Genomic DNA, 17,576 nt, shown 5'->3' with positions numbered 1-17,576 from the left:
CAACCTCCACTCCCTAACCCCAGCACAGCACCTGACACGGAGCAGATCCTCAAAATATTTCTGTTGACTTGAAACTACAAATGCTCGTCGGGTTGAATCAATATTGTTCTCTTCAGGGAGTTGAGAAAGAGAAAGAACCATCTGTTGGGATCCCGTCAAGCTCGGGTTGGCCTTGGCTGAGTGCCGACCCCCCGAGAAAGTCTCCATGAGTCTGTGAGGCACGATAACCCCAGTGCAGTGGAGACCCAGCTAGAGAGCCCAAGGTCACACAGAGCCCACCTGACATATCAGGGCCCGTCCAGGTGCTGTGAGAGCAGCCCAGGGGCACAGCCTCTGGGGATACACCCTCTGACAACACACAGAGGGAACATATAACTGATTGTTCAAACTAGGAAACTTCTGCACGTGAACTGGACATTTTGCTGGGACTATTCCAGATAAGTGGGCTGGGTGGTCCCCGCAGGCCACCGATTATGGTCTGTGGTCAAACCCTCCTAAAGAAGAGACAAAATAGAGTTTTCTAAACATAAGAACTTCCTAAAACTCAAAGTCGCTTACGGCCAAGATGGGTTTATTTTAAAAGCCAATTGTGTTGTTGAAGAAAAGGCTATGTCCTCGGCCCATTTTGGCTACGGTCCGGGGCTGCTTGGGGAATTGTGCTGAAGATGTGTATGCTCCTGGGCCTGGCGTTTTCTGAAAACACAACAGAAAACAGGGAGTGATGAGATAGTGACGCCAGAACCTGAAGCCTCCTGAGCCTGGCTGTGCGCTCAGACGTGGCTGGCAAGTCCCTACGGAGGGAGACGAGGGCCACAGTGGCCGGGGCTGGGGCCTGTGCACCCTGGAATTGGAGCCTGTCCTAGGGGCTGAGACCTGATCCTGTCCACGGCTCTCCCCAAGGCTGCAGAGGTGCTGAGAGAAGAGAGGACAAGCAAGTGACAGCCCAGGGGAGGCGGGCTCACATCCCACCCTCACCTCAAGGCACGCTTTCTCCAGGGCAACCCCTGTCCCTGGGGATGCCAGCGTCTCCCCCTGCCCTCCGCCCTCAATGACCTCAGTCTAGTGGTAATGGGTTGGAGAGGATGGATTCTGAACCTGGGTGGTTGACCTCAAAAGCCCAAACTCGTGTGTTTCCATCGTTTTCCCCAGGGTAATAGAGTAAGGTGCTTCACTACCAGGGGCTGTGGACCTCGGGCTCAGAGGGATGTATTCTCAAGGGACTGACGAGTTCTAATTTTGAAAAGCCATGTTTTCATTTTGATGAAATTCTTGAAAAATTATTTAGCCAATTATTTAAACAAAGCTTCTCTTCTGTAGTGATAAGATATAAATGAATGTCATTCTCATAGACGAAGACTTTGATTTCTGAAGTCAGTGTTGCCCATGCTGAGGTGCACCCACACATTCTTGAATGCCCCAATATTTTATCTTAGCGACACACTGGTGTCTCTGGGTACCGTTAAGGGAAGGGTTTTAATGTCAGACGGGGCTGGGTTTGAGTCCTAGTCCTACCACCAATGGCTCAGTATGACCCTGGGCCACATGCTTCCCACGCCTCACCCAGCAAATGAGGTTTTGAGGTTCACTGGGGGCCCCCAAAGACAGACAGCACCCCCAGGCTGGCAGCAGGTACTGCTCCACACGCTAGCCACCACCGCTATTATTATCCCCTATCATCACCTGCTTGTCATTGCCATCCTCCCTTGCAGTTTGTTATCTCTTCAGGAAACAGTGAGAGTGGAAACAGGATTACTAGAGCGTCAGCCCAGAGTGGATGAGATCAGCTGCCTGCAGACGCTGCTTTAGACAGGATGTTTTCCTTGCCAAAAGCAGGGGAGCAGCCTGGAAATCTAATCAACTCCTGGCCAGACGTCAAAGGAAGCTGAAGCCTTTATTAGTGCTCTTAATGAGGAAGCAGCATGCGTGTGGAGTCCTGGAAGGCCAGTCCCCAAACAGGAGGTTCGTGGGCCTGGGCCTCGCAAGGCCACCCCTCAGGAGGCTACTGGGTGTGGTTCTCAGACCTTGAGAACATCCGGCTCCATCCCCCAGCCCTGATTCCACTGTCACCAAGCAAATTTCTGATTGTCGTTGGCTTCCTTCCGAGTTTCCTACAAGGGGAGACGCTCCACAGAGCAGCGGCCCCAGACACCAGCCCCCTTGCCGGACACTTGTAAATGAATACCACACCTTCCGGCTTCTCCATCAGTCTCCCTGGAGTTTGGTTAGCATGACTCCAACTTCCTGAGGAGCTGTGAGCTCTGACAAAAATCTGTGTTTGGGTCATGATAATGCCGCTAGGGTGTGAGGACCCGCTGAAGGGATCCACTAGCCTCCTGCTGTTGGTGTGTTTTTAATATTATTGGTGGGGCCTCCCCAGTATTCCTCCAGAGAAAGACCACACTGCTGCCACACTGTAGCACCGCAGCTGGCAGCTCTGCAGCGAGATGGCCTGGGACAACCCAGGGGGTGCTGGGGGAGGTGACCTGCAGGCAGCGGCCTCCTGCCCACCGCCCCAGCTCCTCCCACCCTCCTTGTTCGCCCCCCACCCCGGGGTGGTTTTGTTTTCTCATGAGCAGAATTCGTGTTTCTGTCTTCCTAACCATGTCCAATGAGGCTACAAACCACTGAGCTTGGGGGACTTTCAGACTGAGGTGCTGGCTAGGAACAAGGCCAGGGGAATTCAAACTTTTAGCATCAAACGAACAACAGCCCTAGCCACTTTCATAAGCTCCGTGTTATGCTTTTGCCATCCTTCTTGGTCTTCTCTAGGCCTCAGAGGCTCTCGCACACTCCCAGAATCCACCTTCTTTGTGTATCTCCAGGAACGTGAGCCTCTTCCCTGTCTGTCCAGAGTCCTTGGGGGCAGGATGATGGCTCAGGCCTTAATGGTGCCCTTTGGTTCAATCATAATGTTTCTGCTGTGACTTTTTGTTCCCAGAAGACACATACACAAAGAATGGCAGTTCTGGATGGGCGGGGGCAGCCTGTGCCCACTGCTGGCTTCAATGCGTTAAAGGAGTTTCCCCCCAGAGCATCCAGGACATAACACCGATGGCTAATTACTGTGCTGGCTGTTCGCACCTGGACCCATAATTCAGCCACGGCCTTCAGGTCTGGAGTCACTCTGAGCCTGAAGCTGGCCGAGGGCTTGCCGAGGAAGCTCTATGCCCTTTGCTGCCCTGAGAAGCAATTTTAGTGTATATATACTAGAATTGTATATAACTCTGCTACCCCCATCCGACCCCCAATGCCCACTCCCCACCCACCCACCAGCCACAAAACCTACAACCACATCTGTCTTTTAGGATACTTACTGAACAGGCCGGCAAGAATCGAGGTACTCTGGATTGAAAACAGGAAGTAACAGAACTTACTGAAGGTATTTTCAAGTCATAACGACCTGGTCCTGGGCCTTCACGCTGTAGAAAAAAAAATTTTTTTAAGTGTTTCATAAATAGTGATATCAGATATATTTTGATGCTATATTTGCCTTTTATGAATAAGCATATGAATCAGTGTGATAGGGTAGAAAAATCCCTGGATTGGGGCTCAGAAGATCTTATTAAGGTGTGCCCTGGCACAGGCCACTGTGAATGGGAATAATACCTGCTTTACCTGCCTCATGGATGACTGTGAAGACTGGAGTTAGGTGACCTGTGAAAGTCTCCCCTGTCCCTGCCTGGATGCCCTCTTCTCTCCCAGGCCCCCTGCCCACCCCTGCAGGCCTCACATCATTCTTGTCCCTCTGTTGACGGTGACTTGCTGCTCTGAGCTGTTAGCTTTATAAAACATGCTCATTCTTTCGTATAAATGCAGTACATGTTCTCTTAGTCCAAAAAAAAAAAAAAAGTATTCACAGCAATTCACTGACCTAAGTGTTGATACAATGCTATGAGGTTAACAGAAATGCATGAATACAATTTTAAAAAGACAAACACCTCTAAAGAAAAGTTAGCAAAAGGCAATTCACAAAGAGGAAATGCAGTGAGGAAACTGGGGGCTGGGGCGGGCTTTAAGGTCATTAATAACCAAATAAGGTGTCATTAAAACAAAGAGATACTTTTGTGGGGGCCAGGAAAGAAAGAGAGGGAGGGAGGGAGGAAGAAAGGGAGGGAGGGAGGAAGGAAGAGAGGGAAGGGGGAAGGGAGGGAGGGAGGGAGGAAAGGAGGGAGGAAAACTTTATCCACAGCGTGGACACTCCTATATGACTCTGGTGGAAGTATTAATTTGATTAGCCTTTCTGAAGCACACAATTTGGCAAGCTATGAAACATCTTAAAAACAGATATACCTATCCAAAGGGAGAGAAAGAAGAAAGGAGTCTGGTTACAAGATTGCTGCGGGAACCCAGAAGACAGATAATGAGTCCTGAGCCCAGGTATGGCAGGAAAATGAACACAGCCCAAACAGCACCGTAGATAACATAGACAAAATATTAACCTTTCTTTATTTTCTGGCAATTCACTTCTTTTCCTCTCCCATTTTCAAATACCTGTGCTATTTGACAGAAAAGAGTCTTTCTGGCATGATGTCTTGGATCTGTTTCTAAACAACACAGGAACTAGGGGAAGTGGGTGGGGTATGGACTGGCCAGGAGCTGGTCACTTTCGAATGGGTACATGGGGGTTCTGTCTATGTGGTATATATTTTTAAACTTTCTACAGTACAAAGTTAAAGACAATATATATTTATCATTTTGACCCATCAATTCCATTTTTAGGAATTCTTCCTAAGAAAACAATTGAGGATGTGTGCAAACATTTGGCCACAGAGACATTCACTATAACATTGTTTCTAAAAGACGTGTGCCTGGTTAAATAAATTGTGATTCTTCCATCCAGCCATCCAGGTTGATGAATTTTTAGGGACATAAACACTATTCCCAAATATCGTTAACAATGCAAGCTTTAAAAAGTGTGCATAAAAAAACTGGAAATGGAATGTTCACTGACAGTAGTTTTCTCCAGGTGGCGCCGTGTTGAGTAAAAAGAAACTTTTTTTTTTTTTTTTTTTGCTTATTGGCAATTTCTAATTTTTTTATGATGGACTTAAGTACTCTTGAAATATGAAAAAAAATTATACCTAATGTATAGATAAATGAATATGGAAATTGGGTAAGTGAAGAAGGGGGTAGGGAAAGAAAGAAAATGAGCAGTAAGGTTAGAACAGAAATGTTCCTGTAAGATCCTGTAACATACGAGGCAGTAAGGTTAGAACAGAAATGTTCCTGTAAGATCCTGTAACATACGAGGCTGAGCCACAAGGTAGCTCAATGGCTTTGGCTGAACAAGCACCAGCTGCAGCCCCTTCTCAGGGTTTAAGGGCAAGGCTTTCAAAACCCTGTTCTCCTTTGGGTGGCACAGCAGCATAATTCGGGCTGCCATTCTCAATTATCCACCACGAATGAAGTCTGTTATTATCAGCCAAGCACAAATCTGGTAATCAAGGGATGCGCCTCATCATTTTACAGTTCGTGGCAGAGAGATGAAAACAGCCGTGTTTTCAACCTGACGCATCCATGGGACAAAGGTCGCTGTCAGGGCAAGGCTCTCCGTACGACGTGACCAACCTCTGCACTCCCACTGGAGAAGTCCACGCCACGATAAGAACACAGGCATAGAAAGACGGGGAAATCTGGACAGGAATGGTTTGCACAAAGTCCCTTTGGTTTGGCCGTAAGAAATGTAAGCTCTCAAGCCAAAGCGGTAGCTGGGGCAAAAGATGCTGCTGAGGGTGCTACCACCGACTCTCCGCCTACGACAGCCTAGCTGTCTGCAGGATGGCTAAGAAATGCTGTGACCTGCACCCTTTCCCCCCAGGCCTCATGTGGTTTCACTTCTAAGCTTCCAAGTCATGAGCTGCTTGGGAGGCCAGGTGCCAGGCCTGGCGAAGCCTATGCCATCCAGCAGCCTCCCTGCATGTGCCCGGTCATCTGAATCAAAGGGCCTGAGACTTAGGGCAGAAAGAAATTACTAAATGCTATTTGCCCCCCATGTGTTACATGGGATCTTTTAAGTGGGGAACATTAAGGAAGTGGATATGGGCCCAAGTTCTTATTCCAGAAGCCACAGGAACCCTGCTCTAAGTGAGAAGTAATGGTCAGGCCAGGGCCCTGCAATGGGCGGGAAGCAGCTCCAGCAGAGTCCCCGATTCTGCCCTAACCAAGGATGGCAAGTGGGCAGAGCTGAAAGGAGGGAAGGGGACTTGGTCCAGGATGCCTCTGAATGTGTGTTGAGAAATGGACCTGGTTCAACGAGAGGGGCGTTTAAAACGAGAACAGGGAGGGGTAATACAGGGATAGGAGATTAAGAGGTTCAAACTATTATGTATAAAATAAGCTACAAGGATATATTGTACCACACAGGGAATATGACCAATATTTTATAATAACTACCCTTTAAAAATTGTAAATCACTATACTGTACATCTGTAACTTATATAATATTGTACATCAACTATATTATCGATTTAAAAAAAAAAAAAAAGAAGGACATTTAACTGTGTCCTACTCCTCCCTGAAGTTGGGGATTCTGCTCTCTGGTTTGCTGGCGATCTCTGAGCATGATCCAGAACTGTGGACCACATTACGTACGATGTGTGGGTGAAGGGTGGCACCCAGGTTCATCAAGCAGTGCTAAGCACCTCTTGCACAAATTGAATGGACCATTTCTTAAACCTTCCTATCATCAGGGCCATGCTTTGGCAACTCTGGGTTTCCCAAACTAAACTTTTCAGAGACCGTTGACATCTGGTGCCAAGGGAGAACAGAACTATCACCTTCCTAGAATCCCAGAACCTGCTGCCAAAAGAAACGACAGGAGCCTTTTATAGCTCCCCTTCCTCGATTCAGGGCGTGATTACACCTCAACACTCCTGGTAAGATGATCATATCTTCCTCTTGCCTTGGAAAAAGTCTTATCTAATTGAGTTTCCACTTGAGGACAATCTTAACCTTAAGGGATTACACGGTATTTTATGTATGATAGTATTTGATGATGAATAAAATACGATAATCGACCTAGAGGAGTTTATGGTCCAGTGAGGGACACAGGCAAACAGAAACACCAAAAAAGAAGAAATGGAGATGTGAGGAGCTACCATGGTGCTGAGGGAGGGCAGAGCTAGCTGCATGGCTTCAAGATTCCAAACCAGGTCCTTGGTGTACCTGGCCTGTGCTACGTAAGTTTGATCTCAGTGGGATGTTACAAAGAGCTGGAGTTTTCCACTTACTGCAAAGGACTCGGAATGCATGGGTCTCACTCATTTTTCTGGAGTGCTCCTGGGACCGTGTCGTACCATGAAGACATACCATAGCCTCCACCTTGGCCTTCTTGACCAATTTGGTTCCAACCCCTAATGTGCAATAATGCTCAGTACCGTTGTAGGCCTTTGGTAAAAGCCTTGCCACCCCCTCACCTGCCACTGAACACACTCCTCCTCCGGGGCTGAGAGGATGGGACTGGCTTATCTACACAACACCGCTCAGGAACTGAGAGGTGCCAGGTGCCTCTGAAAGACTGTGTGAGAGTAGATGAAATTATCCCACGATTTTGTGTATTGAATTATGTCCTCCCAAATCCTATGAGTTTTTGGTGTGTGTAGAAGAGGTGTATGCAAATTCTAAGGAGCATCCTAAAGGAGGGGGCAGCTCATCCATCTTCCCTGCCCTCCTGCCTGCTAGCTGGTCCCATGTTCTCAGCTCTCTGGGACCATGGGTGTGGAAGCAATGCTTAGCAGAGCAGCACACAGAAATCTGAGGCTGCAGAACTACCACACCAGCCCTAAACTGCCTACTGCAGGTACTTTATATAAGAGAGAAATAAGTTCATATCTTGTTTCTAATATTGTTACCCGTGGGCTCTGTTAGTGGCAGCAGAACTCAGTCTTAATTGACAAGGTAGGCATGTTTCCAACTCTCATGGGGTTTACATTCCAGTAGAGAATGTCTACCTTACAAAAATATGATGAATGTGTGGAGTATCACACAGAGGACATATATGGTGCCACGAGAGCATGTAAGAGGGTACACTGACCTGGCCTGAGGGGCCTGAGAAGCTCTTTAAAGAAGTACATTTGAGCTAAGACCAAAAGAACAAGGAGGAGGAGGAGTTTGCAGGGCAAAAAGGCTGGAGGAAGGGTCTGTGTAAGAAGAAGTAATGGGGGGCTTCCCTGGTGGCGCAGTGGTTGGGAGTCTGCCTGCCGATGCAGGGGACACGGGTTTGTGCCCCGGGCTGGGAAGATCCCACATGCCGCGGAGCGGCTGGGCCCGTGATCCATGGCCGCTGAGCCCGCGTGTCCGGAGCCTGTGCTCTGCAACGGGAGAGGCCACAACAGTGAGAGGCCCGCGTACCGCAAAAAAAAAAAAAAAAAAAAAAAAGGGGGCAGGGCCTCAGGGCAAGCCTGAAAGAAGGATACTGTTTATTCTAACCCTGTTGGGACAAAATCACGGCATCACAGGAATAAAATAAAAAAGTGCATAGGCTCCTGTCAAAAAATAGGGTTAGGGACCTGAAATTCAATTTGCTTGTGACAGTTGTTACCACTTTGTTGTTTTTTCATACGTGTATTAACACTAAGAACGGTTTTACGATTTAATTGCAGATGTAAACTGTCAAATGTCACCTATGTATGTCCAATCTACGAGTCCTCAGTTTCCTGGAGTCTTCTCGTTTGCAGGCAGGTGTGCTGGTCATCCAGGGCACCTCTCCAGCCTGGTCTGAAGCAGACTTAGCAGGCAGTCTCCACCACTGCCCATGCGAGCTCCCAAGGACCTTCTGCATGGCCAGAGGGCTACCCCACCCCTGCCACCATCTCTAGCTCCCAGCCTTCATTCACATACCCTCTCATTTGATGCTCACAACAGCCCTGTGGAGGAAATGCTATTACCTCCACTTAACAGACAAATAAGTGAGGCTCAGTGGGGTTAGAAACAAATGACTTAGCAGCTGCAGAAGCCAGAACCAGTGACTGACCTTGCTTCTCAGCGCTGGGAGGTATCAGTACTTAGTTCTACGCTATTTTCCTTTAAAATCATAAAGCTAAAGGGAACCTAGAAAGAGCACACAGTCCGTCCCTACTGATCCTAGGCGCAAACAACTTTCAATGAATCATACTTGAAAAGAGAAAAGGTCGGAGATAAAATGTATGGCCCCAAATGTCTATATATACACATGTAAAACATAAGAAATATGCAACATAAACTGAAATTACTAGACGTGGTGGTAAAAATGATCTCCCCCAAATTTGGTGTGGTGGATGGGTGTGATAGCTGGACCACACTGCCCAAAATAAAACAGACGCCCCAGCAAGGAGGGTGGAACCCTGTGTGGTGGTGGGCAAAGAGAGGAGCTAGAGCTGCCTCTGTGGGAATTCAGGAGGAGGCATGTGGCAGGATGTATCCAACTTGGGAAATTCTAGAATTCTGTAACTATCGGTCTACAGGTTCAGAGAAAGGAGACATGCCTGCTGGAGGGTGGGGTAGCAACAAACCTGGCAGGGGCCAAAAGTTATTCACATTTGAAATTAAGAATTGATGATACCTCTGAAGCCCCATACTTCTTAAAAACCCTAGTACATCTGTAGTTACATTTGAAAGGTTATATCGTTCCAAAAACGTTACCTACAAGCGAACTCATCTTTGAGGAGACTGACACTGGGACCTGTTTCACTCATCTAAACTTTCAGATTCCTTTCAGTCAGACGTCCATTTGGCTTTTTTTCAATGTGACCATGTTTACTAATTACTTTTCTGCTCCTCAAGGAATTTTAAACTAGCAGCTTAGTTTTTAATTGAAGTAATTCCTTAAATGCAGAAATAACTGAAATGATTCAGCATTCTTCCATAACGCTAATTTTAATGCAGGGAGTATGCCATGGATCTGCTATCCCCTTTTCAAACTTCTATCAAATGCGACTAAAACTGATAAATCCCATAACGCTCATTTGTGTCTGTACGGACTCTTCCCTGTTTATCTGATCCTTTCCTTATTTTTATTTTATTTTTTTTTTTGCGGTACGCGGGCCTCTCACTGTTGTGCCCTCTCCCGTTGCGGAGCACAGGCTCCGGACACGCAGGCTCAACGGCCATGGCTCATGGGCCCAGTCGCTCTGCGGCATGTGGGATCTTCCCGGACCGGGGCACGAATCCGCGTCCCCTGCATCGGCAGGTGGACTCTCAACCACTGCACCGCCAGGGAAGCCCCTTTCCTTATTTTTTATAGGCTTGTCTGGTTTTAAGAAATACAGAAACATCTTGAAACACTTCTAATATCAAATAAAAGAAACCCATTTTTTCATTTGACATTGTAAGATTTTATTCCTACTGTCAGGAAAGATGCGTGTGTCTCATTTTTTCACTTTATGTACAACTGTGAGAAGGAATCACTGAAAAGAACCTGCTCAGCGAATCATTGTTGGAAGCCCCAAATCATATGAATGACTGAGTCCTAATTAAGTAGTAGTAATGGCACTATTTTTATTAGAGTAACAAAATATTTTTATGTTGACCATTTCCATGGCTCTTTTCTTCAAACTATCATTTTTCTGACTTTTAAAAATTATATTTTGAAAAATTATAAAAGCAATGCAAAAGAGAGAAAGGAAGCAAACAACCACCCTTAATCATAACACCTCAGCATAGAAACTAAAAGCATTTTGGTGCATTTCCTGTTTTTTCATACACATAATTTTTTTACATTATTTTAATCATGAGAGACATACCAACATGTATCTTGCATTTTCTCACTATGCATTAGATCATAAATATTTTTGGTACTATTTTATAAATTTTAACAATAATTGTTTTAATAGCTGTAAAATATTCCTTTGTGTTGATATGTAATATTCTTTTTTTTTTTTTTTACGGTACGCGGGCCTCTCACTGTTGTGGCCTCTCCCGTTGTGGAGCACAGGCTCCGGACGTGCAGGCTCAGCGGCCATGGCTCACGGGCCCAGCCACTCTGCGGCATGTGGGATCTTCCTGGACCGGGGCACGAACCCGTGTCCCCTGCAACGGCAGGCGGACTCTCAACCACTGCGCCACCAGGGAAGCCCATGTAATATTCTTTTAAAATTATATCCTTCTCCTGAATACAAGATTGTTGCTATTGTTATCTTGCTATTATAAATAATCCCTTGATGATATTCTTTGTATAGATTAATATTACTGTATATAAATTATTACTTTATGAGGGTTTTCACACAATGGAATTAGTGGGCTAACAGAAACAGTTTTAATAGCTCAATACATACTCCCACCAGCAAGAGACAAGAAAAGCACTGATGTTATGGTCCAAGTAGATATTGGGGGAAAAAGATTTAGAAAAACAAAAATCTTCCTCACTCCTCCTCACTTTAATGGGAGTATTAAATAAAGTCATCAGTGTCCCCTATATGTTCAAAGTAGTTGTGCAGAATATCTGCTATCCTTAATGCCTGAATTTTGAAATGCATTCAGGAGGGAACAAAATTCATGCAATTTTTTTGTAGGTCAAGAGATTAATTTGAGTCATTTATAAAAGCTAAAATTAAAGGGAGGAATGAGGGGAAGAGAAACCAAAAATGACAAGTTTTACTTTGCCCACTTTGCTTGGATAAGAATGACTGGGGGGCTTCCCTGGTGGCGCAGTGGTTGAGAGTCCGCCTGCCAATGCAGGGGACACGGGTTCGTGCCCCGGTCCGGGAGGATCCCACATGCCACAGAGTGGCTGCGCCCATGAGCCATGGCTGCTGAGCCTACGCGTCCGGAGCCTGTGCTCCGCAACGGGAGAGGCCACAACAGTGAGAGGCCTGTGTACCACAAAGATAAAAAAAAAAAAAAGAATGACTGAGATTTGTTGCAGTTTGTTTTTCTACTCTTTAAAAAAAATCCTGCTATGAGGGAACTGTGCCTTTGGGTCTGGGGATTTGAGGGCCTTGGTCATTATTATCAAAGTGCTAAAAGGGACTGGTGGGGCTTCCCTGGTGGCGCAGTGGTTGAGAGTCTGCCTGCCAATGCAGGGGACACGGGTTCGTGCCCCGGTCCGGGAAGATCCCACATGCCGCAGGGCAGCTGGGCCCATGAGCCATGGCCGCTGAGCCTGCACGTACGGAGCCTGTGCTCCACAACCGGAGAGGCCACAACAGTGAGAGGCCCGCGTACCGCAAAAAAAAAAAAAGGGAATAGTGGCTGGTAGAATTTTCCAATACAATTCTTTTCTGTGGGTAAAAAAGGGCCCTTTTTACTTTTGGTAGAACAAATCTTCTGGTGTCTATCCCAAAATGCTCACATAAACACTCTTCACAGTCTTTCCTATGGACAAAACAATTATGCTGATCCATAATCAATTATTATTATTATTTCAACAATAACTGAAATAGCCAATAAGTATGCAACCTTACATTGGTAATCTGAAGATTAGAAACCATCTTCCAACCAGACAAATCCCTTCCCAACTGCTGCTCCTGAGAGCCACCTACACGTTGGGACAAAGTGTAATTCATTAATGGAATCCTTGACATAAACAAGAAGGCTGTATCTTTTTAACAAGTGATAATGGCTCGTCCACATGGAGGGGCCTTCAGGCACATAAGACCCTAGAGGATTTTCAAATTCCAAGTTACTGTACTTTTTACAACTAAAAAATGGTGTAGTAATCTGCCATGCCTTCACATGGTCATCCACTCATTTTTTGATAGACTGCTCCTGGAGATTCTAGGCATAAATGATTAACACATTTCAATGAGCTAATTTTCACAGATGATGGAAAGAAAGAAGGAAGAGATACACACCTGTATATATCCATCTTTTATAACCTGCCTCATTCCCTAAAGGGTTTAAAGTGACTTGGTGAATGTCTATAGGTTGTCGTACTCTATTGCACCTGATCTACAGGTCAGATTTCTGGTGATCGTAGGTTTCATGTATACCAACGGTGAGGCAACCCGTCCTAAATCAACAGGGCTCAAGTGGCACTGTGACCTTACACAAAACGCATTTCAGAAGAATTAAAGAGTGACAAGTTGGTTAAAAAAAAAACCAAAATGCCAAAAAAAACCCAAAGAAAATTAAAGTGACGTCATGTCTCTGGAGAGAATTTTTTAAGTGGTGGAAAGGACACATACAAAAGGAATGGAAAATTGGAAATTTGCTAAAGGAAAGGATACATAGGTTTCATTCATTCATTCAACACATTTTTGGAGCACTGTCCTAGGTGCTGGGGACCTTGCAGCACCATTGAATAAGACAGCCCCTTCTTTGATGGACCTTACATTCCAGAAGGTGACTACAAACCCTCTAATTTGATGACATAAACATTTTACATTTTAGGGACTTCCCTGGCAGTCTAGTGGTTAAGACTTCGCCTTCCAATGCAGGAGGTGTGGGTTCCATCCCTGGTCATGGAGCTAAGATGCCACATGCCCCGCAGCCAAAAAACCAAAACAAAGAACAGAAGAAATGTTGTAACAAATTCAATGAAAGCTTTAAAAATGGTCCATATCAAAAAAAAACTTAAAAAAAAAATTTTACATTTTAAACTTCTGTATATAAAAAAACACAAAGTAAAAGGCAAAAATCCCTGAAAAACTTCCACAAATAGAACTGCTAATGTCTCTTCACTATAGAGTTTATACAAATCAACAAAAAAAAATGTTAAAGCTCCACCCAATAGATAGCTGGGTAAAGAATGTGGCCAGAAAGTATGCAAGAAGGGCCACAAGGAACTGGCTAACAAATAATTAGAACGTGTAGCCTCCGATCCTACAGATTAAAATAATGAGATATCATTCTTTTGCCATCAAATTAACAATGATAAACAAGATTTATAAAAATTTTGTGAAATAGGCACTCTTTTTTTTTTTTGGCCGAGCTCTGTGGCACACGAGATCTTAGTTCCCCTGCATTGGGAGCACAGCGTCTCAACCACTGGACCACCAGGGAAGTCCCGGTACTCTCTTTTGTTAATCTATCTATCTATCTATTTATTTATTTTTGGCTGCATTGGGTCTTCATTGCTGTAAGCGGGCTTTTCTCTAGTTGTGGAGAGCAGGGGCTACTCTGTTGCAGTGCGCAGGCTTCTCATTGTGGTGGCTTCTCTTGTTGAGAAGCACAGGCTCTAGGCACGCGGGCTTCAGTAGTTGTGGCATGCAGGCTCAGTAGTTGTGGCTCGCGGGCTCTAGAGTACAGGCTCAGTAGTTGTGGCACACGGGCTTAGCTGCTCCGCAGCATGTGGAAGCTTCCCGGACCAGGGTTTGAACCCACGTCCCCTGCACTGGCAGGCAGATTCTTAACCACTGTGCCACCTGGGAAGTCCCCCGGTACTCTCTTGATTGCCGGTGGAGATATATAAATTAATGTACTACTTTTTTAAACAGATCAAGAACCTGTATATAATCTCTACTCTAGTAAATCCTATTTGTGATGATCTATAAAAAATGATTCCCAAGTTTAGAAAAGACTTTATGCGTTGTCTTAGTCTTTTGATCTATGTATTCAGTACCATTGTCCTTGCCTAACAAAACTGTGAATGTAGACAGAATTTGTCATAGCACAAAAGAATTCTCCAAAGAGCTGACCACTAATAAAAGTATATCCTATTCAAATATCCCTCCCTGCTTAACACTAGCATCCACTACCGCAGACAGGTGAGGTTCTTTGTGAGTCAGTTTCTCTCCCTCATTAAATATTCAACAACACACTGCAAATAAAATGCAAATCCACTTCACATGAAAATGCAAATTTTACCAAATAATGCAAGATTTAGTGAAGTTGATGTAAGTAATGAAGCGCCTAAATCACAGGAACAGTCTTTGATTGACCAGTGAGGTTCCAGCAAAGTTAGATCAGCTAAAAAGAAAGAAGAAAAGCTGGACAAGGATTGTGACATTATTGGCACTCCAGTAAAGAATGATTTACAATATCAAAGAAGACACCCTTGGGAAAACTGATGAACCTTCAAATATTTTTTTCTAAAATTTGTTCTTTATGATTTCATTAGAATGTCAAATATGAAATGAAGGATGTCACTATGCTATCATAAAATACTGTCAGAAAAAATAAACTAAAATCAACACAATTTCCTTTTTTAATATGATTTAGTACATAGTTGCAGTTATATTTTCATGATTTTTCGTTTAACTTTTTTTAATTGAAGTATGATTTATTTACAATGTGTTAATTTTTGCTGTACAGCCAAGCGATTCAGTTATATGTACATATATACATTCTTTTAAAAATTATTTTCCATTATGGTTTATCACAGGATATTGAATATAGTTCCCTGTGCTCTACAGTAGGACCTTGTTGTTTATCCATTTTATATATATAATAGTTTGCATCTGCTAACCCCAAACTCTCAATCCATCCTGCCCCCACCGCCCCCCTCCTTGGCAACCACAAGCCTGTTCTCTATGTCTGTGAGTCTGTTTCTGTTTCATAGATAGGTTCATTTAGTTTAACTCTTTTTCAGTAAAGTTCAATAACTTTATTGATTACTCTGATATTTTGATTCCATTTCAAGTAGGTTCACCTTAATAGGTCTTTTTTGTGGGTTAAGTTATACTTAGATAATGAAGACTCCTGTATAAGGAATAATTGAAAACGAGGTTAATCATCAACAGGAGAATGGGTGAATAAACTGAGATGTGATAACTTGATTATTTACCCAGTAAAAAGAAAGTTTAACAGGATTTCTAATAACATGAAAGTGGTACATACGCTAATTGAAAAAAAGGATATAAAATTGTAGTGTACCATAATCACAAGTATGTTTTTAAAACTGCACAGAAAAAAAGGGAGAAAATTACTTAACATTATTGGTTGCTTATGAGTAATAGGAAATTTTAAAAATATAATTTTCTATATTTTCCAAATTTTATTCACTCATTTTTATTCTAACTTAAATTTTTAAATATATTTTTACTTAAATTTTAAGATATTTTATTCACTTTATAGATAAAAATCGTTTTAAAAATTAACTGGAACCAAAAGCCTTATAATGAAAAACAGAAGTCTTTGGTCTCATCCCTCTCCAATTTCATTCCCTAATGGGTTTTGTTTTTAAGAGTGTATAACAGGCAGCACAGGATGGTGAACACAGTTCGTTCACTGAAATGATACTATTCTGATTCTTTTAGGCAACTAGCACTCTTAGAAACATCTTTTCCACATATGTCTTAGGCACACATGTCTGAGCAGGTTCTAGAGAGCCTAAGACAGCTATTTTTAACTCTTAGTTGTTCTTCTGGAAGTTATTTCCTTATCACTAAATAATATGTTCATATTGTTATTCTTTAATTTATATTTTAGAAATTATCTCTTGGTGATGTCCTGGAATAAATGAAGATATGGCTCTCTTGCTCTATCCACTATTTCTCCCTCCCCATCCACTCAAAATAGCATTTTAAATCACTAACCAATGTTTACTAAATAAATATTATTCCTTGCAGAGTCAAGTTATATAATATGATTTCTTGTCTTGCACCGTCTTTTGTTTTACCTGGAGTTAATTAGTGCCTTGTTTTTTCACTTGCACACTTTGCTATACATACTTTCTTAAATTTTCCCATCACATCAGCTGTTTTTGAGTCCCTTCTTCCTTAGAAACATTCCTTCTGGAGTTCTTTTGTTTCTTTCTCAAATGTGGATTGGTTTCTCTCTCAGCCTGCTGTACAGTGGTCCACTGGGGACATCTTTTAACTACTTTCCCAAATTGGATCCACTTTCTCCTGGATCCCATCCCTTACTCTTTCTGGATTACTCCTTTGTTTTGCTGTATTTTATCACCAATGGCATCTTTAAAAAGGGTATCTTGGAAATAAAAAATAAAAAAGGGTATCTTTTTTATTTAAAAAAATAAAAAAGGGTATCTTCATAATTCTTATGAAGTTTTACATGTTTGAAAATGTCCTTTAGGAATTTAGGATTAACATATATACACTATAAAATAGATATATAAAATAGATAACCAATAAGAACCTACTGTATAGCACAGAAAACTATACTCAATATCTTATAATAACCTACAATGGAAAACAATCTGAAAAATATATATATGTATATATATGTGTGTACGTATAACTGAATCACTTTGCTGTACCCCTGAAACTAATACAACATAGTAAATAAACTATACTTCAATAAAAAATTTTTTAGGGCTTCCCTGGTGGCGCAGTGGTTAAGAATCCGCCTGCCAATGCAGGGGACACGGGTTTGAGCCCTGGTCCAGGAAGATCCCACGTGCGGCGGAGCAACTAAGCCCGTGCGCCACAACTACTGAGCCTGCGCTCTAGAGCCCGCGAGCCACAACTACTGAAGCCCACGTGCCTAGAGCCCGTGCTCCACAACAAGAGAAGCCACCGCATTGAGAAGCCCGCGCACCGCAACGAAGAGTAGCCCCCGCTCCCTGCAACTAGGGAAAGCCCGCGCGCAGCAATGGAGACCCAACGCAGCCAAAATATTAAAAAAATAAATAAATTTATTTATTAAAATAAAAAGTTAAAAAAAGAAAAGAAAAGCCAGTGTAGCAAGGCTCTCAGCGGGAGCCTAAGCTGCGGCCCTCCATCGTAAGGATCTTCAATGATCAAGGCCCAGTAGGCGGG

The 17,576-nt window shown here is 43.6% G+C and overlaps 1 protein-coding gene across 1 annotated transcript in view; it reads right to left on the bottom strand.

Moving 5' to 3' along the window:
* Positions 1-576: 576 nt before the first annotated feature.
* The window catches only part of STPG4 (sperm-tail PG-rich repeat containing 4), a 38,614-nt gene continuing 21,614 nt past the window's right edge, over positions 577-17,576 (bottom strand). The window contains exons 7-8 of the mRNA XM_030858364.2: positions 3,315-3,419; positions 577-693 (exon numbers count right to left, since the gene is read on the bottom strand). Of these exons, the coding sequence (XP_030714224.2) occupies positions 577-693; positions 3,315-3,419 (222 nt within the window). The remainder of the gene's footprint in view (positions 694-3,314; positions 3,420-17,576) is intronic.

The sequence above is a fragment of the Globicephala melas genome, chromosome 12 (assembly GCF_963455315.2).
Source record: "Globicephala melas chromosome 12, mGloMel1.2, whole genome shotgun sequence".
Classification (NCBI taxonomy): domain Eukaryota; kingdom Metazoa; phylum Chordata; class Mammalia; order Artiodactyla; family Delphinidae; genus Globicephala; species Globicephala melas.
This window is presented reverse-complemented; position numbering and strand designations above follow the sequence as displayed.